The sequence below is a fragment of the Macadamia integrifolia genome, chromosome 12 (genome assembly GCF_013358625.1).
Source record: "Macadamia integrifolia cultivar HAES 741 chromosome 12, SCU_Mint_v3, whole genome shotgun sequence".
NCBI lineage: Eukaryota > Viridiplantae > Streptophyta > Magnoliopsida > Proteales > Proteaceae > Macadamia > Macadamia integrifolia.
The window spans coordinates 29,747,885-29,774,751 of NC_056568.1; the positions used below are offsets into that span (position 1 = coordinate 29,747,885).

At 43.2% G+C, this 26,867-nt stretch overlaps 1 protein-coding gene across 1 annotated transcript; it reads right to left on the reverse strand.

Annotated features, from left to right (window-relative positions):
• Positions 1–18,158: 18,158 nt before the first annotated feature.
• On the reverse strand, positions 18,159–20,333 carry LOC122056927. The gene is made up of 2 exons (XM_042618893.1): positions 19,316–20,333; positions 18,159–18,238 (listed from the first exon to the last, which is right to left on the reverse strand). The coding sequence occupies exons 1-2, from the start codon at positions 20,331–20,333 to the stop codon at positions 18,159–18,161; spliced, it is 1,098 nt and encodes a 365-aa protein (XP_042474827.1).
• Between the last annotated feature and the right edge of the window lie 6,534 nt (positions 20,334–26,867).

Below are 26,867 nucleotides of genomic sequence, written 5' to 3' on the forward strand. Positions count from 1 at the left end.
GCCCAAGATCCAGCGATCGGGTAGATCCCAGAAGAAATTGTGAAGTATATACGACACTGAACTCAACCAAAGAGCATATACTGATGAATGCAAGTGTAGAAGAAAGAACAAAGATGAAGGTACCAAGGTCGTTTGGTAAGTCCCCCGAGGGTTGTGACAAACGTTGGTACTGTGACTATCACAAGGACCACGGTCACTCGACCAACCATTGCAAAGACCTAATGGTGGCAATTGAAGAGCTCATCCAAAAGGGGTATTTAAGGAGGTTTAAAGTGAAGGAGGAAGGAGACTGAAGAAAAGAGGCTCCACAGTGGAGAGAAGGCCCAAGTTATTAGGAAACATGTCATAATGACTCCTGTTACCAGCAGAGGAGGCGAGTTAGCCCTGGTCGAGAAATAGGGTCATGTCAAAGTATCGAAAGAAAAACTGCTTGGTCACATAACTGACTGGATGATCAACCTACTCGAATCATCACAACAATCTATGGGGGACCCGTAGGAGGAGGTGATTAGAGAACAGTAAGGAAGAAATATGACAGGGAAGTAATTTACACCGAGTACCCAACCAAGATGTCCAAGAGTGGCCACATCATCACTTTCGATGATGAAGCATGAGGGGAATTCAATTCCCATATAATGACGCCATGGTCATAAACCTTCAGATAGGAGCATTCAAGGTAGAGGGTTCTGGTCAATAATAGCAGCTCGGCTGATATCATGTTCTGGGAGGCATTCCAAAGGATGGAGATGGAGGAAAACTTCCTAAAGCCAGTCACCATCTAGCTATACGGCTTGGATCACCTATTCGACCAAAAGGGATGATAGAACTTCAGATCAGTGCCGGTTCAGGTGAATTGTAAAGATCTGTTATGGCCAATTTTTTGGTGGTTGATATTCCTTCAGCATACAATGTCATTTTGGGAAGACCAAGTCTCAACAACCTCAAAGCAGTGGTCTCTACTTATTACCTCAAGATGAAATTCCTAACTGAAAGGGGAATAGGAGAGTGCAGAGGCGACCAGCTTGAGTCAAGAAGATGTTATGTTGATGCCCTCAAGAAGACCAAGAAACCAAAGGACATTCTCGTGTTGGAAGTTGATGACCAGAGGAGTGAGGAAAAAACCAAAAGAGGTGAGCTAACAGAGGAATTGGTCCCTATCAGCATTTTCGACACAGATGCCTCCAAACAACTCTTCTTGGGAGCGTGTTTACTAACAAAAGAGCGAGAAGAGTTGGTGGAACTACTAAGGAAAAATGCGGATCTATTCGCATGGTCACCAATGGACATGATGGACATTGATCAATGGGTGATCTAGCACAAGTTGAACATGGATCCCACGTTTCGACCAGTTAAGCAAAGGAGACAGACCTATGCACCAGATCGGCAAATAGCCATTGAAGAAGATGAAGAGAAGCTTCTCAAGGCCAGATTCATTAGGGATATCTGGTACCCTGCGTGGGTCGCAAATGTGGTGTTGGTAAAGAAATTTAGTGGAAAATGGCGCATATGCGTCAACTTCACTGACCTTAATAAAGCCTATCCCAAGGATGATTATCCACTGCCAAGAATAGACATGTTGATCGATGCCACTACAGGTTATGACCTCTTGAGCTTCATGGACACTTACTCTAGATACAACCAAATCAAATGAGCAGAGGTGACCAGCCGAAGACTACGTTTGTTACAAAAAAAGGGTCGTATTGCTACGAAGTCATGCCTTTTGGCTTGAAGAACGTCGGAGCAACATATCAAAGGTTAGTGAATGGCATCTTTAAATCAATGATTGGAAGAAACATGGAAGTCTACGTTGATGACATACTAGTAAAGAGCAAAAAAGCTCCTGACCATGTGGCTGACCTAGAAGAGGCGTTTCAAACCCTGAGGAGATATGGCATGAAGCTCAACCCAAGTAAGTGTGCATTTGGCGTTACCTCGGGCAAGTTTTTGGGATTCATGGTCTAGAGTAGGGATATTGAGGCAAATCCAAACAAAATACGGGTAGTGCTAGAGATGGCACAACCAAAAATAGTCATGGAGGTGCAACGACTAACAGGTAGACTTGCAGCTCTAGGTCGCTTCATCTCCAGTGTACGTGATAGATACCTCCCCTTCTTTCAAACTCTCAAGGGGACCAAGAAGTTCTAATGGACACCAAGCTGCCAAGAAGCTTTCGAAGAGCTAAAAAGGTACCTTTCCTCCCCTCCTTTAGTGTCAAAACCTTTGAAGGGGAATGTCTTGCAGTTGTACTTGGGTATATCTCCGGTTGCAGTTAGTGCAGTACTATTGAAGGAAGTAGAGAAATAGTAGATGTTGATCTATTACGTAAGCAATGTCCTAGCAAACGCCAAGGTGACGTATACGAAAGTTGAAAAAATGGCATATGCCATGATAACAGTTGCCTGTAAGCTCCGTCCCTATTTCCAAGCTCACACCATTGCGGTGTTGACCAACCAGCCTTTGAAGAAGATATTCCAAAGCTCCAATGCCTCAAGAAGAATGGTTAATTGGGCCGTCGAATTGAGCGAGTTTGATATCAAATTCTGCCCAAGAAAAGAAATAAAGGCCCTGGCACTAGTAGATTTCCTGGTCTAATGTACGACCGAGCAAGAGCAGCGATCTAGGGACAAAACTGACCATAAGGCTATAGCTCTATAGAATCTGTTTGTGGACAGGTCATCAGGTACGGGACATGGCAATGCAGGTGTGATCCTGATCAGTCCCAATGGATTCTGGGCACAATGTGCTCTCTATCTAGCTTTCCGAGCATCCAACAACGAGGCAAAATATAGGGCTCTTCTGGCGCGTATCAAGCTGGCCTATTCGTTAGAGGTAAAGCTCTCTATTCATAGTGATTCTCAGCTGGTCGTACGAAAAGTAACAGGCGAATACGAGGCTCAAGCCAACCGTATGGGCGAATATGTGAAAGCTGTAAAGGGATTGCTGGCAACCATCGAAACAACAAGTATAACAAGGATTACGTGCACGGAGAATACGTTGGTAGATGCGCTGTCAAGACTAGCCACCTCACCATGCTCGGATATGACTCCTCCTATTTATGTTGAAGTGGTGCCACACTCTAGCTTGACCAAGCTGGATGTAATGGAGATTGATGAAGAGAACAACTGGAGAAGCCCTATTATATCCTTCTTGAGAGAAGAGACCCTACCGTATGATCCCAAAGGCGCGACAAATCCAGTACAAATCGACCAGGTTCGTGGTCACTAACAATGGTTTTTTGCTCAGAAGATCCTTCACGGGACCTCTTCTCAAATGCCTTAGCCGTAATGACGAGGATTATGCAATGAAGGAGGTCCACAAAGGTATTTGTGGTTAGCACCTCGATGGAAGGGCTTTGGCCCATAAAATACTTCAGCAAGGGTTCTGTTGGCCAAGGATGACAAAGGACTCCATGGAGTATGTACAGAAATGTGCCAAATGTCAATACTTTACTCCAGTTTACTGGTGACCTGCAACAAAGTTAAGCACCTTGAGCAGCCCAGTACCCTTTGCTGTGTGGGGGATGGATATACTGGGGCCTTTTCCAGTCGCTGCAAAATAGTTAAAATTTGTGATTGTAGCAGTCGACTACTTTACCAAGTGGATCGAGGCCAAACCCCTAGCAACCATCACCGAAGCAAAGACATCAGCCTTCTTCAAGAAATCCGTTATCTTTCGCTTTGGAATACCCCATGTTCTGATCACCGATAACAGTAAGCAATTTGACAACAGAAGCTTCAAAAAATTATGTATCGAGCCGGTGATTGACCATAGGAAAACAGCAGTGGGATACCCCCAAGCAAACAGTCTGACAGAAAATACGAATAGAACCCTCCTTCAAGGACTCAAGAAGCGGCTAAATGATACGAAAAGTCTCTGGGCAGAGGAATTGTCAAGCATAATCTGGGCGCACAGGACGATAGAGAGAGTCGCCACATTAGAAACACCCTACTCATTAACATATGGCACAGAAGCTCTTAGTCCGGTCGAAGTTGGAGCAATATCATTGCGGGTCCAAACATAAAGCGAGCGAGAGAACAACACAGGGCTTGTGAACAACCTGGATTTGCTAGAGGAGCTGAGGGACCAAGCGCAGAAGAAGATGGAGGTGTATTAGCAACAGGTAGCAAGACACTTCAACACAAGAGTCAACGAATGACACTTCCAAATCAATGATCTAGTACTCCGACGGACGAAAGCTTCAGACCCAAGACACCAAGGGAAGCTATCACCCAATTGGGAAGGACCATATCATATCACAAAGATAGTTAAGCCAGACACCTATCACCTATCGACGATGGATGGAAAGGAAATTCTGAGAGCATGGAATTCTGTAAATCTGAGAAAATTCTATTAATGAGATATCAATAATTACACCTTGGAAATTTTCAAACAGATTAGGCAATGTATATCTTGTAAAAGTTTCAATGAAGACTAATACAAATCTTCTCCTTACCTCACCTCTGGAGCTCGAGCACTCAAAGACTTGAGCATCCCCTATAGATGGGAGCTTAAGAAATCAAAAACTCGAGCATCCCCTATAGACGGGAGCTCAAGCACTCAAAGACTTGAGCGTTCCCTACAGATGGGAGCTTAAGCAATCAAAAACTTGAGCATCCCCTACAGATGGGTGCTCGAGCACTCAAAGACTTGAGCGTCCCCTACAGATGAGATCTCAAGCAATCAAAGACTCGAGCATCCCCTATAGATGGGAGCTCAAACACTCAAAACACTTGAGTGACCCCTACAGATGGGAGCTCAAGCAACCGAACACTTGAGTGTCCCTATAGATGAGAGCTTAAGCAATCAAAAACTCAAGCATCCCCTACAGATGGGAGCTCAAGCACTTAAACACTTGAGCAACCCCTACAGATGGGAGCTCAAGTAATCGAACACTCAAGCACCTCCTACAGATAGGAGCTCGAGTACTCAAAAACTTAAGCATCCCCTACAGACGGGAGCTCAAGCTCTCAAAGACTAACACACCCCATAGAGGAAAGCTCAAACACATCTAAATTCAACACAAACACACAATGATTTGAACACAACAGTTCATCATCAAATCATCAATTACTTTCATTCACAAAAAACCCGGTACAAGGCACGTTTACAGAAGGATATATAAAAAAAAAAAAAAAAAGAGAGAGGGGGAAAATAAAATTTAATCAACAACAGAAGGTTCGTCAACAATCAAAGAGGAAACCTCCCCTGTGCTCGGTTTACTTTGGCTCGACTCTTGTGACAAAGCCACCTCAACTTTTAAGAGCCTCGCCTTCTCCCACTCAGCGACGAAAGCTTCCAAATTAATTCCAGGGCTAACTCGCTTCGTTTCCGCCTGAACTCTTGGCATACCTTGGAGGTACAGACGAACACCAGCAAGGCCCACATTTAGCTTATATTTCTTCGATTGCTTATACCTCTCTATGACACTACTCTCACCCACTACAACACACACCTTGAGAGATGACAACTGTTGCCTCTCATTATCACGAGCAGCATCCAGAACCATCACTTTCTTGGCCTCTATATCAAGCTCATTGCCTAAGTAGTGGATCTTAAGTTCATTCTTCTTCACCTGCTCTTTAGCAACCAAAGCCTTTGACACAACAGCTAGCTTAGGTGCTTTAAATCTTCAACCCAACCTGGTAGTACACTGACCTCTTCACTCCGCTAGTCAAGCCATCGCTCCAACTCCTACTTTTCCCTCTCTGCTACATTTAAAGCTTCTTGTAGCTGGGATGCCTGTGCCTAGCTCTCGTTAGCCTTCCTCTCGGCATCCTGAATCGTACTGTAGCACTCATCAACACGATTGAAGAACTCCCCCAACAAAGCCTGTCCCTAGAAACAAGACAACAGCTGAACATATAAAAAAAGGAACTTACCTCAGCTATGTGGGTGAATTCTTGGCCAAGGAGGTTATAAAACCTCATTCCCCTGTACTGAGCCCAATCCTTAGGCAATGCACCTTCCACAATGACAATGCGAGCATACATAGAATCGTTAAAGATGGACTACTCTGTGGACAACCCATACTAAGGAACGTACAATTCCTCAGTCGTAGCATCCTTTTTCTTCAAACAACGCCACACCAAGTTTCCTGACCCACTATCATCAGTTGCTTGGACAGCTCCTGTCCCAACTCCAGTAACCGTGCATATAATCTCCAAGCTCTGTGGTGGAGAGTGATCTTGAGGTTCGCCTCTAAGTCCTTTAACACCCCCGACCTGGCTCTCCAGGGATGGTTGGAGCCCTCTCCCCCGCGTCGACGCTTCTTTGAGGCCACCTGAGCAATAGGGAGGTCATCCTCAGACTCCACTAGAACTTCTAAGGGAGGGATCACTTTGTCATCACGACCAGGGGCATCACCTGGTTTGATTCGATCACCCAATCTATCACCTCCCGGATCATTGGGACCAGTACCTTACTTTTGATTGGCCTTTTGTTCTAAAGATAGATCCATTATGTTGAGCATGAAAGTCGGATCCATTGGTGATTCACGAAAGAAGATCCTAGCATTAGCATTAAGAGACAACAATATAAGGATGGTCGGACCAAAACGACAACCTAACATACTTTGAAAAACTTACTTGGCTTCAAACCATACCTCAACAGGCATTGCTCCAAACTCAGGTGCGAAGCAAGGACCACTCGAGCACAGCTAGATAGTTTTGAAATGGCCTCTTTCTCCTTAGGCCACAGAGTGGGTCTCTTGTTCGCCTCGGTCATGTTCAACAGTGACCATCGGGTTAGGATGTCAATTGACTCTAAAGGACGAGTGAAGAAGAAACTGACCTTCAACTAAGGCATGAAGGTCGGTATCCCATCGGCAATTTGGTACTCATTCTTCTGATGACAGAAGTAGAAACACCCAGGGAAAATGTTGTGGCTCCAAAGCAGTAAACAGTGATAAAAATCCAGAGAGTAGGCTCAATCCCAAAGTCTATCAACCTAATAAAAAACCTAGTAGACTCATCCACGAATTCGGAACAAGTTGCATAGGCACGAGCCCATAATGTCGTGGCACTCGATAGATGAATGGATGGAGGGGAAAATGCAGACTATTTATCAAGGTAGACTCATAAACACAGTTCTTCCCTTCACGAGGATATTTAGCCCTTTCTAAAGCTTCTAGAATGAGGAGTTCGACAAAGGCAGGAATGTAGCATAACCTACGAAACTTCTCTAAATCCGCTGGGGATATCAGAGAAGCTACTTCCCCGATAGAAAGACCGATGGTAGGGTCTCATGGCCAAGCCAAAAATTTCGATCGAGGTCTTCTCAGAGCTGCAGGTTTCCTCTTTGGAACGCGGTGTACACCCCTAATAACCCTAACAATTTCATGGGGCATCCCACCCATCGACTCTAACGACCTCTCAAAAGAAGAAGAAGACCCCGACATCCTAGATCCCATAAACTAACCTATTTGAAACAAAAATAGGTAAAATCCACTTACCCATGCAAAGTTCAACTGTAGGAGTTGGGAGGAGGAGGGATGACACGCTTCCAGCTAAAAACATAACCAAAGGTCCCAAGTTCAAACTTCACTGTGACTGATTGATGAGGAAATGGCAGTAGCCCAACAAACACACCCCCTTATTTGCCACTTCGATGCTTCGATGACAGTACCCAAGTTCCTAAAAATTCAAAAACCCAAGAGAAAGCACAAACATTACCAAAGTCGTGCCCCAGCCGTTCGATGGAGGATAATCGATGTCTTAGAAAGCATAAATCTGCTACAATTTATGGCACATCAATGTAACCCAGTCCACACCCGCCATGTCACGTCACACGTGACTTCTTCATTAATGAACAAAAGATGGTTGTTGTCGTTTCATCGCCATATAAGTGGGATTACCAACGGACAAGGGTAACTTGGGTAAATATCGTGAGTTATACATTACCTGACTAAAAAAGATGTACATTAACTAAGAATATTAATCTTTGAGCTCCTATACTAGAAGCTCAAGGGTGGGGGGCATATGATATACCATATACACACATAACCAGTCAATGGTCGAGTGGTCATGCATACGGCGCATGTAGTATATGAACCAATTAATGGTCGGGTGGTCGAGCATACGACGCACTGAGTACATGAACCAGTCAATGGTCAACTGGTCGAGCATATGATACACCACTCTTATGGGCTAGTCAATGGGCAAGTAGGAAAGGCACCTCAAACATTTCCTATGTCCCCAACCTCTCATACTTCACGGATCAATGACCTACTTCGGAGGGGGTTCCTCACTTGTCCAACCTCTCAGAATGGCTAACCAGGGTCAGACAATTTTTTAACCCTGGGTCAACAAGACTATGTTAAGGTTTACTTGACCACCAAGCAAACTAACCACCATCACCCCTGGTTGAGTTAACCGTTGGAGAATCCAACTATATTTAGGTAAGCCGTTAGGAAAGGTTAACTTGGGTTGAGTTAACCATTAGGATATGGCACTAGGTCAACAACCGTAGGTTGATCTGGTTCATAATGAAAGGACACGTGGAAGTTCGAAGGATGAGTTGGACCAATGAAGGAGGACCCTAACCTTCTATATAAGGAAGGCCTATTCTCCAACACAGGTAACACTCCCAATCGCCTGAATAACCTTGATAGAATGATTACCCTAAATTCTGACTTGAGCATCGGAGCCTAGTCCCGGAGACAATCTGTTGAGCATCTGTGTTGTGCAGGTTTTCGTAGATTGGAACTGTGCAACAACAATATTAAACATCATTAACAAATTAAGGTGCCTCAACTATAGAAGATTCAAAACTGCACTTGGCAATACCCTCAGACTTCTTAGGTATCTAATATCCAAAGTTTGTATCGAACAGAGTGATCATTAAAGCTAGCTGTGATAGTCTCATGACAGTAATGGATGAAAACTATGGAGGAACTCTCAGAAAAAATAGAATATGAATCCAGTAGATTTCTAGCCATACCTTTTCTTTGCTTCAGCATATGTCAACAAATTTTAAGATAAGGGTCAACGATAGGGGTGTCAATTGGACGGTTCGATTTGATTTCGGTCAGGTTAAATTGGTTTTGGTCTAGGAATGAGGAAGCCCAAAACCAATCCATTAAGGAACTTCAGTTTTCGATCGGTTTCAGTTTTGGTCCGGTTTGGTTTTGATTTATTTTGGTTTTTCAATATCGGGTTAATACCGGTTTAGATTGGTTTATTATTGGGCTTGAACAATAATGAAATGTTACATTCATAACTTGTAGTGATGAGATTTGATGAAAAAACACTTTAAATTTATGATTAAACCATGGTTTATCATATTAAGAGAAAAATAACTAATATTGAAGCCAATAGACAACAAATTACTAAGAAGATGGCCAATACAAAAATCACAAAATGAACATCTTATCCAATCATTCATTTAACCATCCAACTAGTTTTACATAGTGAATAAGGAAATCAAGGATAGCATTATTACAATTTACAAATCAATTTCTCTATTCATAACCTCATATTTAATGATTTGTAACAATTCCCCTTACAATAAAAAGATATTCTCACTAACACTGTAAAAAATGGATAGTCAATTCACCAATTTATAATCTTATAAACATTTATTCTTCTATCTATTCCATTTAGTTTGGTTTCGGTTTGGTTATTGGTCGGTTTGATTTGGACCGGTTTTTACCCGGTCCCAACATACCTCAGTCCAAAACCAATCCAATAAGGGTCGGTTTGGTTTGGTCTGGGTTTTTTCGATCGGTTACGATCTGTTTTATTGGTTCAGGCTAGGTTTTGACACACCTAGTCGACGACTTCGATCAGTTCACTTTTGTATTTAATTTCAACTCGAAGCATTCCTTGGCCAAATAATTGGTTGATATTTTCTTCAGCAATATCCTCCATAACTTCCCCTACTCTTTCTTGTAAAATACCTTCAGCCACCAATAGTCGAACTAATCTTCCTCTACTTATTAAAATTTTCTCAGGGAAGAGAGAACAGTAAAGAAAGCAGGATCTGATATAAGAAGGCAAGTGTCTATAGTTCAATGCACAGGGAGCAAGTGATTCCTCACCTGCTAGATCAGCACCATCACCAGAAGAACTTTACCCAGTTTCTTCTTTTGCTTCCAATGTCGGCATTGTCATATTGAGTTGAGACATTGGGAGTGACATCGGGCAAGTGCATTGTTCTTCTCTAATTCATTGCAAAATTGTGCCTCCGGATAAGACCCATCTTGACTTCGTCTAGTCTCAGAGACATACTGATCGATACAATTGTCTTCTTCTTTTTTTCTTTCAGAGGGGGAGGAGAGGGGATGAATACTAAATAGTATGAAATACATGTAAAAAATGAAAAATAGAAACAAAGCAAAGTTTTGATTACAAGAAAAAAAAATGGTTGAAAAGCACGAAGCTATTTAAGGAAAAATTTGATCCATTTTTAATTACACTAAATTTCTCAATTTTGGTCTTCGATCTCTCAATTGAAATTGAGATTCCATAAAAAATGTACCATGCCACGTCCTTTGGTCACATTCCAATATAAGCATGCCATTTTACCAAAAAAATAAAAAATATGAGCATGTTATGGCAATCGTACGTACCAATTTGCATCCACAATCTATCCTCCCCATATATACCCATTCCAGTGGCTCAATAGAGATGCATGTTTTGACTTTTTGAGTACTAGGGCCATGCAGTGGCTCAATAGGGGTACATATTTTGACTGGGGGACTTTTGGTGGCCATGTCATGTTTATGTGGAAGCATAGCCTCGTGCACATTCAACGATCGTGGTGCAAGCACTTCCCTTTCATGAAATTTTCAGCTGTGGGCGACTCAATTACCAACTATAAGAATCATAAGAGGTCACCCCCGCTTTAAATCAATTGGTTATAAGATAAAAATATTAGCATTAAACTAAAACCTACACTTAAAGGGAAGTATTGAGGTAATCTCAATCCATTGACTATGGATAATTCAACTATCAAGTATAAGAATCACAAAAGGCCATGCATCATCATAGTAGAACACCTTTAAAGAGAAAGAGTGGGGCCAGTAGGACATACCAAATGCTACCTTAGCTAGATGAAGGTATCTACTGTAGCGCATCACGGGAACTGATTCATGGAGTTGGATGAGTAACCATGGAGTGTATAACTGCCATCCGAATGCAAATGATAAACTTATGATTCCCCAAGTCCTGCAAAAAAACCACAACACACCACAGCTAACCATTAATAAACACAACAAGGATCCACTCCAATAATTGAACCCTTGAAACAAACAAAGTGATCAGACCCAAATCACCCAAAAATTAATTAAAAAAAAAAAAAAAAGGAAATTAGAATCATGATCAGCTATCCATGCTCAATAACTAGAAGGGGTTTCGGTCACAGAAGAAAAGGTTAGTCAAGCCCTCACACTTCACGGGAAAATTCCCAAGCTTTAATAGTAAAATGTACCAAGAGGTGGGGCCCACGCACTGGAAAAACCTTGGGACGGTCCCATTCAACTTAAAGATCCAATTCCACCCAAATGGGACCAATTTAGCCTTCAACGGTGAACACCTTTGGTGAGTATATAAGCTAAAACCGAGTTATTTGGCCGTGGGGCCCAGGCCCTCGCACCCATGCACCTCAAGCCACCTCCATCAGTTGGTATAACCTACCAAGGAAGGATTAATAAATCGGGACACCTCGAGATGGGCCCATTAGTGTCAAATGATGGATCAATCCGATAATGAGTGAAAACCCATTATTTTGCCAAACAGTCCTTACGCAACTTAAGTGGCTATAAATAGAAGTCTTTGCCATTCATTTCTCCACCTACGAAAGTAAAAGCAAGGAGAAGGAGAAAGAAAAAGAAAAAGAAGGAGAAGGAGAGCAAGAGAAGAGGAAGGAAAGGAACTAGGGGTCTTCATCCTTTGAGGTAAGACCATTCTCCACTCCTCTCCACACACATACATCTCTCTCTCTCTCTCCCTTTTCTGCTCTCTATTGAGCTAATGGAAACCTCCCAACCGATTCTCACCTCCCCACTTGTCAAGACTACAAATTGGGAGGTGGATTTTGTATAGGGGACTTACCCTAGTAAGGTTGGTGGATAAATTTTAGTCCATAATCCTTCCGTTAGGAATCCCCACCTTAAACCCCAAGTTTGGGTAACTAAACCCTAGAAATGGTGGATTTTTCCCAAATCCTCTACACCCCACCATTCAAACCCAAAATTGGGTTGGGGAAAATGAAACTTAATACATGTATAGTAGATTGGGGTGACCATATAAGCCATTGGTGGTCACCACATGAACCTTCAATCGAATTTCCCTAATTTTAGCTTAACCTAGACTTGAACTTTGGGGATTTTGGGTACATTGTGTAACCCTAGCTCAATTAACTTACTAAGCAAACTAATTCTAAGTTAATTGAGGTGGGTGAACATCTCCCACATATAAATCAGCCTTATAATCATAAAACCCTCAACTTGAGAATGATTCAAAGAATCGGAAACTAGGAAATGAAGCTAAAACATGTACCTCTAGGGTCCTACTTCCCTACGGATAAATAAATTGCTCAAAAACCTTATGTATCCTAGAAGTATAACCAAGAAGTGACGGGACAAAGCGGCACGAGGTCATTGGTTGTCCACCGACACTAGAGATTTGAGGTGAGGGGATTGTGTGACTTTTATAGAACGTTCATGCGTTATGATGCATACGTGGATGAACATGTCATTTGTATATTATAAATCTGTTCTTTAAGTAAATATGCATGTTGCATAATGATATGAGTTATGAATGCATGTGTGTGTGACTGGGATGCAACATTGTCACACCCCGCCTCCACTCACCTGAAGGCTGGAGACATGGACAAGCACACGTGTCCACTATCCATCCAGGATCCACGATGCAGTACTTTAAGTTCATAAGATTATGAAATGAATTCTAAAATCACATTCTTATAATATAAATAAAATATATATCTACCGGTGATTTCTATTGATATTTACCATATTTACACAAAAAGAATGTTTCCACATCTTAATCATAAGTACAGTTATGCCCCCATAGGGCTACATCTGTTAAGTACAAAAAGAATCAAAAATAGAAGATGATACTCCCATCCTCAGAGTGCTTCAAATGCATAATCATCACACACTCATCCATCCTCGTGCGCAACCACCTCCTCATCCCAGAGGTCACCTCCGTAGAGAGCCGGGACCTCAATTACAGTTTCCAAAGGATTTCCTAAATCAACATCTAAAAAGGGGCAACAACAGGGGGTGAACTTCCACGAAGCCCAGTGAGGGTAACACACACAAGCAATCATGACAATCCAAAAAAATGCCACAGTATGAATATTCATGCCCGACCACATAAATATGAACGCAATTATATGAGTGCAATGACATGATCCATTTATTATCAAGCAATTCTAAGTAACAATTTCTAATTCCAAACAAAGGGGGTATAAGTGCTACTACAATGTAGGTGTTATCCCCAGTCATGAATGTACGTTATCAATCCCCAGAGATACTAGCTAGTTGCGAGTCAGGAGCGTGCTGGTTTCGGAACCACATCGTTATCCAGCAAATCCCTATTAATAACCCTCCCATGATACCACTACATCGAATCCAACATCGCATGTAGGGTATACCCATCACCGAATCAAACATCGCGTGAGGGCCTGTCACGACGCTGGCATCTTAGCACCTCAGTCACCGAAAATCATTCCCAACCACAGACCGTTGAACGAGAGGATTAGGCAATACGTAAACCCCTATTGGAAAGGGTTGTAGCACTAGGGTGGTTATCCTACCCCAATGCATTCTAATATGCCACAACACAATTCAATCACACTCACACACACCTTGAGCATGCAGTGCCGTTGGCATCAACCATTGGCCACCCTGCACCCCAGTCACACACACACTCACCCTGAGTATACAGTGCCGCCGGCACCAACCGTTGGCCACCCTACACCCCAGTCACACACCCACAAGCACACATGCACCCTGAGCATGCAGTGTCGCTGGAACCAACCGTTGGCCACCCTGCACCCCAGTCACACACCCACATGCACACATGCACCCTGAGCATACAGTGCCATCGGCACCAACCGTTGGCCACCCTGCACCCCAGTCACACACACACACGCACACATACACAATCATAATCCACATTCTCATGCCACATCAACACCATATATAAGGAATAATATAATAATATGCAAAATAATAAAATTCGTTCACGTATGCATTATGATGCAAGCATTCTATAAAAACACACAAAATCTCCTCACCTCGTGTTCTAGATGGCGATAGATAGTTGATGGTTTCGTGTTGCGTGTCCCCATCACTTTTCGGTTCCACTCCTAGGATACATAGAGTTTTTAGGCTATTCGGTTATTCATAGAGGAATGGGACATTAAGACTCATGCCCTAATTAAAAGGATTAAAAATTAACTTTAAAATGGTTCACTGGTGGATGAATCCGAATGGAATGCATATCCTGTAATATTTTCACTGGTGGATGGTTCCTGCCTTCATCAGCTGGCCAGTGACCATACGTCGATGAAGGTAAAATTGGGATTTTCTTGCCCATATCAGCCCTATCGGCCCTGTGGCCCCTGTGTATGGTGGTGGAAATATGTATTTTTCAGTGGGGTGTCATTTCCCAACTCTATTCCCCTTTCTCCTTCTTTTGTATAGTTTACAAATTGGTTTTGTGATTTTAAGGTTGGTTTTTCATGTAGGGTATCCTCACACACTTCACTTAACTTAGGTTTAGTGAAATTAGTGAGTGGATCAACATAGGGTTTCAAGATACACCCAATTTCCTCAATACACAAGTCTAGGTTAGGATACATTGGGGAAGACTTAGGTTGATCTCATGGAATGGTCATTAATGGCTCATGAGATCACTCTCACACACCATACCTAGGTTTAATTTCATTTTCCCCAACTTAGGATTAGGTTAGGATGTTAGGTCATAGAGGATTTGTTCAAATTCCCAAATGGTAGGGTTTTGGGTAGGAATTTCATAGGGATTTGTCCTTAGACCCAAAGTTGAGTGAATAACCTTGCCAATGTAGGTCTCTTACTCTAATTTCCCTCTCCCATTATGTAGTATCTATGGTTGGGTAGGTGGAATTTGGTTGGGTCTCCATTACTCCCAATAAAGAGTGAAATGGGAAGGAGAGAGAGAGAGAGATAGATAGAGATTTATGTGTGTGTGTGGAGAGATGAACATATGGGCTTACCTCAAGAATGGAGCCCTAGCCTTCCTCCTTCCTTCCTCTCCTTCTCCTTCTTCTTCTTCTTCTTTCTCCCTTTCCTTCTTTCTATTTTGGTAGGAGAAGAAATGTATGGTAAGAGCCCTAATTATAGCCACTTAAGTCCCACTAAGGGCTGTTTGGGGAATTAATGGGTTTTTACCCAATACCGGATTATTCCGTTATTCGGCACTAACGGGCCCACCTTAGGGTGTCCGAATACATTCATCTATTCCCCAATAGGTTGTACCAACTATTGGGGTGGTTTGATGTGCAAGGATGCAAAGATCCGGGTCCCACGGAAATTAACCCGTTTTTTGCCAATATTCTCACCAGAGGGTGTTCACCGGTAGATGCTCCATCCACCGGTGACCATCAGCCGGTGAAGGCTGAACTATTCACTTTGTATGACGATTTCTCCTCTATTTGAGTAGGGCCTTCTCCAAGGTTTCTAGTGTGTGTGAGGTTCAATTGACTTTTCCCTTCGAGTCCGGAATCCCTTCCAATTACTTAAACATGGGTAGCAGGTGCAAGTGGGGTCGCCCTTCCTTCCTCGGCAAAAGACAGATGCAACCCAGTGCTCACTGGTACTGGTGTCCTCCGACGTCGCACCTGAACATTAAATAGGAAGTTTTAGGGTTCGGGTATTGCATTCCCCCCTCCTTACAAGAAATTTCGTCCCCGAAATTTGACGTACCTAGTGATCCAAACAACTGAGGATATTTTTTCTTCATTTCCTCCTCATGTTCCCAAGACGCTTCTTTTCTGGAGTGATTTCTCCACTTGAATAGTACATAAGAAATAGTCCGATTGTGGAGAATGTGGTCTCTCCGGTCAATGATTTCTTCTGGCTATTCTACATACTTCCAATCAGCGTCAAGTTCCAAGGGTACATGTGTCAAAATATGAGCTAGATCAGAAACATACTTTTTGAGCATGGAAACAAGAAACACAATATGAGCTCCTTCTAATTCGGGTGGCATAGCGACCCGGTAAGCTACTGTTCCGATTCGACCCAATATTTCATAAGGTTCCATGTATCAAGGACTTAGCTTTCCCTTCTTGCCAAACCTCTTCACTCCTCTCATTGGGGATACTATTAGAAAAATTTTATCGCCCACCTCAAACTCTAGGTGCTTCCGTCTGATATCCGCATAGTTTTTCTGTCTTGATTGAGCCGCCTTAATTCTCTCCCTGATTACATCCACTTTCTCACAAGTGACTTGGATCAGTTCCGGGCCTAGGATCCTCCTTTCTCCAACTTCATCCCAATGCAAAGGTGTTCTGCATTTCTTACCATACTGGGTTTTATAAGGTGTCATGCCTGTACTAGGCTTCATAAGGAGAACTCTATGAGTGACAAGTGCTCATACTAGTTATAGCTTATATCTAATACACAAGCTCGCAACATATCCTCTAGGGTCTGTATAGTCCTCCCTGACTGCCCATCTGTCTGTGGATGGAATGCCATGCTAAAATTTAGTTGTGTCCCCATTGTTGTCTATAGACATTTTCAGAAGTTGGAGGTGAATCTGGCATCGCTGCTAGAGACAATGCTTACTGGTACCCCGTGTAATCGGACAATATTGTCAACATACAGTTGAGCCAACTTTTCCATGGAGTAAGTAATCTTCATAGGGATGAAGTGGGCCACCTTGGTCAGTCGGTCTACAATTACCCAGATGGTGTCATTCCCTTTCTGAGTATGTGGCAGTCCTGCGACAAAATCCATGGTAATGTTTTCCCATTTCCATTCTGGTATGGGTAGGGGTTGTAATAAGCCGTGTGGCCTTTGCCTTTCTGCTTTGATCTGTTGACAATTCAAGCATCTGGCTATATGGGTGGCTACGTCAGTTTTCATGCCACACCACCAATAGGACTTCTTCATAGCCTTGTACATTTTTGTACTACCTGGATGCATGGAGTAGGGTGAACTGTGAGCTTCTTTCAATATTAATTCCCTCATCTCTTCATCCTTTGGTACGCAAAGTCTATCTTTGAACTTGAGGACCCCATCTTCAGTCAACTTGAAATTTAAATCTTTTTGTCTTCCTTCTTTGATGTCGTTTACTATTTTCTAAAGATCCTCATCTAGTACTTGGGAAACTTGGATTTTCTCCACTAACGATGGTTGTATCATAAGTGCGGCCAAGGTCACTGTCGCCTCATTCGTTAGTAGTTCCAAATCCATTCTTCTAGCTTCCTCAATCAACTGTTCATTCATAGTCAAGGCTGCTAGGGATAGAGTCTGAGACTTCCTACTCAATGCATCAGCCACTACGTTGGCCTTCCCCGGATGGTAATGGATGGTGCAGCCATAATCCTTCATTAGTTCCAACCATCTTCTTTGTCTCATATTCAGCTCCTTTTGGGTGAAAAAGTTTTTCAAACTCTTATGATCACTGTAGATCTCACTCTTTTCCCCATATAAATAATGCCACCAGATCTTTAAAGCAAAAATGACCGCTGCTAACTCCAAGTCATGAGTGGGGTAATTCTTTTCATAGTCCTTCAGTTGTCGAGATGCATATGCTACAAACTTGCCATTTTGCATCAACACATAGCCTAAGCCCAACTTGGATGCATCACTATATACTACCATTCCAGCGTTGCCTTCTGGAATAGTGAGTACTGGAGCTGTTATTAATTTTCGCTTCAATTCTTGGAAACTTTCTTCACATTCCTTAGACCAGTCAAATTTCACTCCCTTCCGTGTTATTCGAGTCATAGGTCCAGAAATGCGTGAGAAATTTTTGATGAACCTTCTGTAGTACCCTGCTAACCCCAGGAAACTACGAATTTCACCTACATTCTTAGGTGCCTCCCATTATACCACATCCTTTACCTTTCTAGGATCAACTTCAATGCCCTTCTCTGAGACAACATGCCCTAAGAAATGCACTTGTGTAAGCCAAAACTCACATTTACTGAATTTTGTATACAGCTGCTTCTCTCTCAATCTCTGAAGGGAAAATCTCAAATGGGTAGCATGTTCCTCCCTGCTCTTCGAATAGATCAAAATGTCGTCAATGAACACGATGACAAAGTTGTCTAACATATCATGGAATACTCTATTCATCAACTCCATGAACACTGCAGAAACATTGGTTAGTCCAAATGGCATAACTAGGAACTCATAGTGTCCATAATGGGGTCCTGAAAGCTGTCTTCCTCATGTCACCCTCTCTGATCTTGAGTTGATGATAACTAGATCTAAGGTCAATTTTGGAGAACGTGGTTGCACCTTGCAATTGATCAAAGAGATCATCGATTCTAGGCAATGGATACCTATTCTTGATAGTTAGCTTATTGAGTTCCCGGTAGTCTATGCACATTCTCATACTCCCATCCTTCTTCCTAACAAAGAGTACCGATGGTCCCCATGGGGACACACTAGGTCGGATGAACCCTTTCTCCAATAAATCTTATAATTGTTCCTTTAACTCCTTCAATTCTGAAAGTGCCATCCTAGATGGAGCTTTTGATATAGGTGTTGCCCCAAGGATCAGATCAATAGTGAATTCAGTCTCTCGGTTCGGGGGTAGTCCAAGTAAGTTGTCAGGAAAGATGTCTAAAAATTCTCTCACTACTTCTATTTCCTCTACTGACTTACTCTCCTTAGTTGTGTCAATAACAGATGCCAAATAAGCCTCACATCCTTGCTCTAGTAATCTTCTCACTTCAAGTGCAGATATCACTAGTTTCTTGGACTTCTTGACTTTTCTCCCTTTGTAAACAAACTCACCCCCTTCTCGAAGTTTGAATACAATTTTCTTCTCAGCACATAAAACACATGCCCTATAGGCGGATAACCAATCCATACCTAAGATAACATCGAAGTCATGCATCTCTAATTTAATCAAATGGGCAATCATGTCCCGTCCACAGACTTGAATAAGACACGGCTCATAAATCTCCTCTAATCCTACCTCACTCCCAGTTGGTGTGCTAACTACTAACTTGTGTGCTAACATTTTTGGCTTGATATTCATCTTAGAGGCAAAAGTGGGGGATACAAATGAATGTGATGCACCAATATCAAACAAAACACATGCAGGGGTCATTGATATCAACAAGGTACCTGTGACCACTCCAGGCGATGCCTCCGCTTCCTCAGTAGTCAGTGCAAACACTTTCCCTTGCAGTCTAGCTTCCTGTGGTGCCTGAGCCAGATGGGTGGCGGATAATGGTTGCACTGATCTGGTTGGTCCTACATAGGGGTCACCCGGTCTCCTCTGTGAGCAATTCTTTGCAAAGTGTCCCGTTTGCTGACAGACAAAACACCTTAAGGGGACGATCTGAGACTGTGCTACCATGGGTCTAGGTGGTGGTGGTGCTTGTCCTGTTTCTGGTCTTTTATACTGACCTGAGGCTGCACTAGAATATGTCCCCTTACCAAACCTGCTAGGTGCCACTATCCTCTTCCCTTGGATCGCATGATAGTTCTCTTTTTGTTTATCCTCAATGGATTTGGCAGCTTGAACCACCTGGGCATAACTGTGGAGGTACTGAGCCACTAACACAGCCCCTATAGTGGGTTTTAACCCTTTCTCAAATCTCTTCGCCTTTGCCTGATCCCCCTTAAAATTCTCAGGTGCGAAGAAGAACAACTTCTCAAAATCTTGTTGATATTCCAATACAGAGTTAGACCCTTGTTTCAACTCCATGAACTCTGTTTCCTTCCTCTCTCTCACACTGTCTGGGAAGTAGTTGTTGTAGAACGCCATTTTAAAGTGTTCCCATGTGAGGTTAGGCTGTAGGGCCACTAGGATGGGTTCGGTGGACTTCCACCATGCATTTGCCTCATTTTGTAGTCGGTAGTCGGCACACATTAGTTTCTGTTCTTCAGTGAGGGTCATTACCTTAAATGCCTTTTCCATTCCCTCTACCCATTTGGTGGGTGCCAAAGGGTCCTGCGTAATTCCACAAAAGTAGGGAGGCCTAAACTTTTGGAACGTTTCCATCACTTTCACACTGTCCATAGGTATAGGCAGTATGGCTTGGCTCTGTGGTGTCATTTGCCCCTGTGTTAGTGGTACATCAGGTCGTGGGGCATAATGTACTTTGGAGCCCTCTGGGTGGGTTGTGTGGTGAGCCATTGGTGCTGGGACTTGTTGTGCCTGGGGGATAGTGGTAGGAGTAACGTCAGGTACTGGCTGTGTCTAGGGTGGAACAACCTGTGCCTCTCGAGTCTGAGACACAGCACTGATCTGTGCATTTAGACCCGTCATAAACTCCAGTTGTTGCTGTTGTAACCCTTGCACATCACATTTTGTTGCTGTTGTAATCCTTGCAACATGTTGCCCATAATTGACACTACATCCTAGGCGGAAAGTATAGGTGGGGCAGGAGGGGCTCCCTGTGCCGTAGTATCGAGCACCTCTTCCCTACTTGGTTCTGAAGTCGGTGGCCGACCCATAGTAGATGTAGTAGTATGGCGTGGCCGTTTAGACGGCCGTCCCACCTGTGTTTGGGATTTTCTAGGAGCCATGTGAACCTTCCTATATAAGAGGTAACATAGGCAACTTAGTACAACTGAGCATGCATATTCAAGTCTTTATATGTACTAGGTTCAGACACCCACATCCTCCATATCCACCCATTGAGGGAAGGAAAATATGTAAAATGGACCCACACATATAAAGAAAAGAAAATAAATTCTCACCTTTTTACCTTCACCGGTGGATGCTCACCAGTGGATGATCATCCGTCGGTGAATTCACCGGTGGATGGATCCGCAAGGTCTGAAAAATCACTTAAAGTGTTCACCGGTGGGTGGTAATTGTTTCACCGGCCAGTCGGTGAACACTTTTACTGTCTTTTAAAAGGGCTGGCCGAGAACTCCCATTTTCACCATAACCTCTTCCTTTTCTTGCCAAGAACGGCTGGAGAGCTCTCCCAAGGTTGGAAGAACATCATCCGATGACATTTGCCGCCAATCCACGCCACATTTTGCACAAGAGGTAAGGTTTTCCTCCCATTTTTGGTAGATTTTCCATTTTCCCTAAATTTTCTTCTCTGTGAAACCCTAACTAGTGATTTATGTGAAATTTCTTGCATTCTTTCCAAATGTGCCTTTCCTTTTGTATACACTTAGTTGGATATATATATTTGTTGTGTTTGTATGCAGTCATGAGTTCTAGAAGAGACACACGTAGTCGAAATGCTGCGAGGCAGATTCTAGCTCCTCCAAAACCTAACTTTGACAGATTTTGGTTTAGCTCTGTGGAGAGTGCGCAGAAATGGGGGGTGTTTGGAAGTAAACTTGTGGATTCCAGGAAGATAATATTGCATGGTCAGATGCCTTCCTATGGTATAGCGAGGCGGTTCCAGGCACTGGGTTGATCACCGCTGTTAGACCCGGGGGACAGATGTTATCCTCGTTTGGTCCAAATGTTCTTTTGTAATCTGAGGGGTGAGGAAGTAGGGGAGAATGATTATCGTCTCACGAGCCAAGTTATGGGAGTAGACCTCTCCTTCACCATAGCCGAGTTTGGTTCTATTACTGGGATTTCAAGTGCCAGGGAGAGTGTATATTGTGCTCCCAAGACTAGAAGGGGAGCCTTCATGCCCCAAGATAGTTTAGATGAGATGTGTCGATAGTTGACTGGAACCACTAGTGGATGGGCTAGGTTCAGTCGCTTCAGGACCACGCCCAAGGTGCTTTATAGGGTAGTTCAGTTAAACATATTACCAGCTGGAGGTCATTTCAATGAAGTTTCTCTTCTCCAGGCCTATATTACCCCTGTGCTTGTATGTGGGTCTCCAGATCAACCTCCCATACCTATTGATGCTGCATATGGCATACCGGGCCAGGTACCTAAAGGATGGAAATTTACTTTACGGAAATCTCCTTACTAGTATTTTTGTACACTTTAGGGTCCCCTATGCTGACGAGCCTACAGATTGAGCCAAGAGGTATCCTTTCGATTTACACTCCTTAGTGAAGATGAAGGTTGACCCTAATGATGGTAGTGATGCTGAGGGGGTGTCGGTAATGGTCTCTATAGGAGGTGACCAGGATATGGATAGGGAAAACGACGAGGAGGCCGAGGAGAGCGAGGAAGATGGGGAGGATAGTGAAGATGATGGACCTCCATTGCGTCAAGGCTGCAAGGTAACTACCCCACCTCCTCCTTACACTTCATCTCAATATGCCAGTGGTGCTTCTTCGTCGACTGCACCAAGTGATGTAGTAGGGTGGGATCGGGTGATGCAGGCTATGGAAACAGGTTTTTGGGGTCTGAATACCCGTCTGGACAACATTGATGATAGGGTCAGTCATCTGGAGGTATGGACCCGTAGGTGGGACACTTACTTTGGGTTAGCAGATACTACTCATGTTTCTTCAGTACCACCCAGTGATCCACCCTAGCAGTAGTTTTTCCTAGGTCCTCCTATCTTTCAATCTTGTTCTTAAGATTGTGATCCTATTATGTTTTATTTGTGCCATTAGTGTTATTAACTTGAGAGTTATTCAGCAGGTAGTTATCGTCTATGTAATTTGCTCCTAGTTAAGTCTTGTATTCTCCTCTCCCAAAGTTGTAAGATGAATTTGTTATTAATGAAATTATCAGTGTTATCGGCTTCTGTCTTCAACTTGTCTCCTATGTGTGAACTATGAATTATGTACTTATCTTTAAGCTTTTATTTATAACTTAATCACCAGTAGTCCTAACATTTCACAAGTTTATGACTTAAAGCAGAGTATCGTGCTCTGATATCACTCGTTGTCACACCGCGCCTCCACTCACCTGAAGGCTGGCGACATGGACACGCACACGTGTCCACCATCCATCCAGGATCCACGATGCAGTATTTTAAGTTCATAAGATTATGAAATGTATTCTAAAATCACATACTTATAATATAAACAAAATATATATCAACTGGTGATTTCTATTGATATTTATCATATTTATACAAAAAGAATGTTTTTACATCTTAATCATAATTACAGTTAGCCCCCATAGGTCTACATCTGTTAAGTACAAAAAGAATAAAAAATAGAAGATGATACTCCCATCCTCAGAGTGCTCCAAATGCACAATCATCGCACACGCATCCATCCTCGTGCGCAACCACCTCCTTATCCCAAAGGTCACCTCCGTAGAGACCTGGGACCTCGATTATAGTTTTCAAAGGATCTCCTGATTCAACATCTAAAAAGGGACAACAACAGGGGGTGAGCTTCCACGAAGCCCAGTGAGGGTAACACACACAAGCAATCATGACAATCCAAGAAAATGCAACAGTAGGAATATTCATGCCCGACCACATCAATATGAATTCAATTATGTGAGTGCAATGACATAATCCATTTGTTATCAAGTAATTCTAAGAAACAATTTCTAAGTCCAAAGGGGGTATAAGTGCTACTGCAACGTAGGTGTTATCCCCAGTCATGAATGTACGTTATCAGTCCCCAGAGATACTAGCTAGTTGCAAGTCAAGAGCTTGCCAGTTCCGGAACCACATCGTTACCCGGCAAACCCCTATTAATAACCCACCCATGATACCACTACATCGAATCCAACATCGCATGTAGGGTATACCCGTCACCGAATCAAACATTGCATGAGGGTCTGTCACGACGCTGGCATCTTCGTACCTCAGTCATCGAAAATCATCCCCAACCACAGACCATCGAACGAGAGGATTAGCCAATACGTAAACCCCTATTGGCAAGGCTTGTAGCACCAGGGTGGTTATCCTAGCCTAATGCAATCTAATATTCCACAACACAATTCAATCACACTCACAAACTCACATACACCTTGAGCATGCAGTGCTACCGGCACCAACCATTGGCCACCCTGCACCCCAGTCACACACACACACACACACTTACCCTGAGCATGCAGTGCCGCCGGCACCAACCGTTGGCCACCCTGCACCCCAGTCACACACACACACACCCTGAGCATGCAGTGCCACCGGCAGCAACTGTTGGCCACCCTACACCCCAGTCACACACACACACGCACACATATATAATCATAATCCACATTCTCATGCCACATCAACATCATATATAAGGAATAATATAATAATATGTAAAATGATAAAATTCATTCATATATGCATTATGATGCAAGCATTCCATAAAAACACACAAAATCCCCTCACCTCGTGTTCTAGATGGCGGTAGATAGTTGATGGTTTTGTGTTGCGTGTCCCCATCACTTCTCTCTTACACTCCTAGGATGCATAGTGTTTTTAGGTTATTCGGTTATTCATAGAGGAGTGGGACACTAAGACTCGTTCCCCAATTAAAAGGATTAAAAATTAACTTTAAAATGGCTCACCGGTGGATGAATCTGAACGGAATGCACATTCTGTAATATTTTCACCGGTGGATGATTCCTACCTTCACCGGCTGACCGGTGAACATCCATTGGTGAAGGTAAAATTGGGGTTTTCTTGCCCAGATCAGCCCTATTGGCCCTGTGGCCCCTGTGTATGGTGGTGGAAATATGTATTTTTCAGTGGGGTGTCATTTCCCAACTCCATTCTCCTTTCTCCTTCTTTTGTATAGTTTACAAATTGGGTTTTATGATTTTAGGGTTGGTTTTTCATGTAGGGTATCCTCACACACTTCACTTAGCTTAGGTTTAGCAAAATTAGTGAGTGGATCAACATAGGGTTTCAAGATACACCCAATTTCCTCAATACACAAGTCTAGGTTATGATACATTGGGGAAGACTTAGGTTGATCTCATGGAATGGTCATTAATGGCTCATGAGATCACTCTCACACACCATACCTAGGTTTAATTTCATTTTCCCCAACTTAGGATTAGGTTAGGATGTTAGGTCATAGAGGATTTGTTCAAATTCCCAAATGGTAGGGTTTTGGGTAGGAATTTCATAGGGATTTGTCCTTAGACCCAAAGTTGAGTGAATAACCTTGCCAATGTAGGTCTCTTACTCTAATTTCCCTCTCCCATTATGTAGTATCTATGGTTGGGTAGGTGGAATTTGGTTGGGTCTCCATTACTCCCAATAAAGAGTGAAATGGGAAGGAGAGAGAGAGAGAGATAGATAGAGATTTATGTGTGTGTGTGGAGAGATGAGCATATGAGCTTACCTCAAGAATGGAGCCCTAGCCTTCCTCTTCCTCTCCTTCTCCTTCTTCTTCTTTCTCCCTTTCCTTCTTTCTATTTTGGTAGGAGAAGAAATGTATGGTAAGAGCCCTATTTATAGCCACTTAAGTCCCACTAAGGGATGTTTGGGGAATTAATGGGTTTTTACCCAATACTGGGTTATTCTGTTATTCGGCACTAACGAGCCCACCTTAGGGTGTCCAAATACGTTCATCTATTCCCCAATAGGTTGTACCAACTATTGGGGTGGTTTTGTGCAAGGGTGCGAAGATCCGGGTCCCACAGCAAATTAACCCGTTTTCGACCAATATTCTCATCCTGAGGGTGTTCCCTAGTGGATGGAGCATCCACCGGTGACCATCAGCTGGTGAAGGCTGAACTGGTCACTTTGTATGGCGATTTCTCCTCTGTTTGAGTGGGCCTTCTCCAGGGTTTCTAGTGTGTGTAAGATTCAACTGACCTTTCCCTTCGGGTCCGGAATCCCTTCCAATTACTTAAGCATGGGTAGCAGGTGCAAGTGGGATCGCCCTTCCTTCCTCGGCAATATACTGATGCAACCCAGTGCTCACTGGTACTGGTGTCCTCCCGCGTCGCACCTAAAAATTAAATAGAAAGTTTTAGGGTTCGGGTGTATCAAACATGGCCGAAGTTGTGGGAGATGCCAGCACTATGTGCTCGGGGTGTGTGTGTGTTGGTGTTGATAAATGGGATGCAACATGGCCAAGGTTGTGGGACATTCCAGTTACCAAGGTTGTGGGAGATGCTAGTACTGCATGCACATAGAGTGAGAGTGTGTGTGATCATGGTTGTGGGTGCAACATGGCTGAGGTTGTGGGATATTCCAGTGGTCGAGGTTGTGGGACATTCCAGTGGCCAAGGTTGTGGGAGATACCGGTATTGCATCCCTAAGTATGATCACCTTGTATTTGTGATGTGATATGAATCATGCTAGGTTGCATCGAGCTAGGACAACCACCTTGATGTTACAACCCTTGCCAATAGGGGTTTACGTATTGGGTAATCTTACTGTCCCACGGACTGAAGTTCGGGCAGTTTTTTGTGACCAAGGTGGGGGGTACCGGCGTTGTGAAACTCTTCATGCGATGTTTGATTCGGTGAAGTGGTATTATGGGGAATATTAATAGGGGTTTGCAGGATGACCTGTCACACCCCGTTCACACTGAACCGGAGCGGTGACCGAGTTAACACCGGTTAACCCAAACCTGCCAGGATCATCAGATACTGTATTCCACCACAGCATACACACACTAACACAAGTTCATCAGATCAGCGGAAGACTAAGTTTTACCTGTGAATAAATCTTATATACTTGATACCCGAATTGTGATACAATAAATATATATACATTTGGGCCCGAAGGCATGATATATACACAAAAAGAATAAAATTCAAATATCAAGTATATACAGGAAGTCATCAAAACCATCAGAGTACACAGCTCGGCTCGGTTTCAAGGCTGGAGCTCAGCTCGGCATCAGGGGTTGTGCCCAGCTCGGCATCATATAG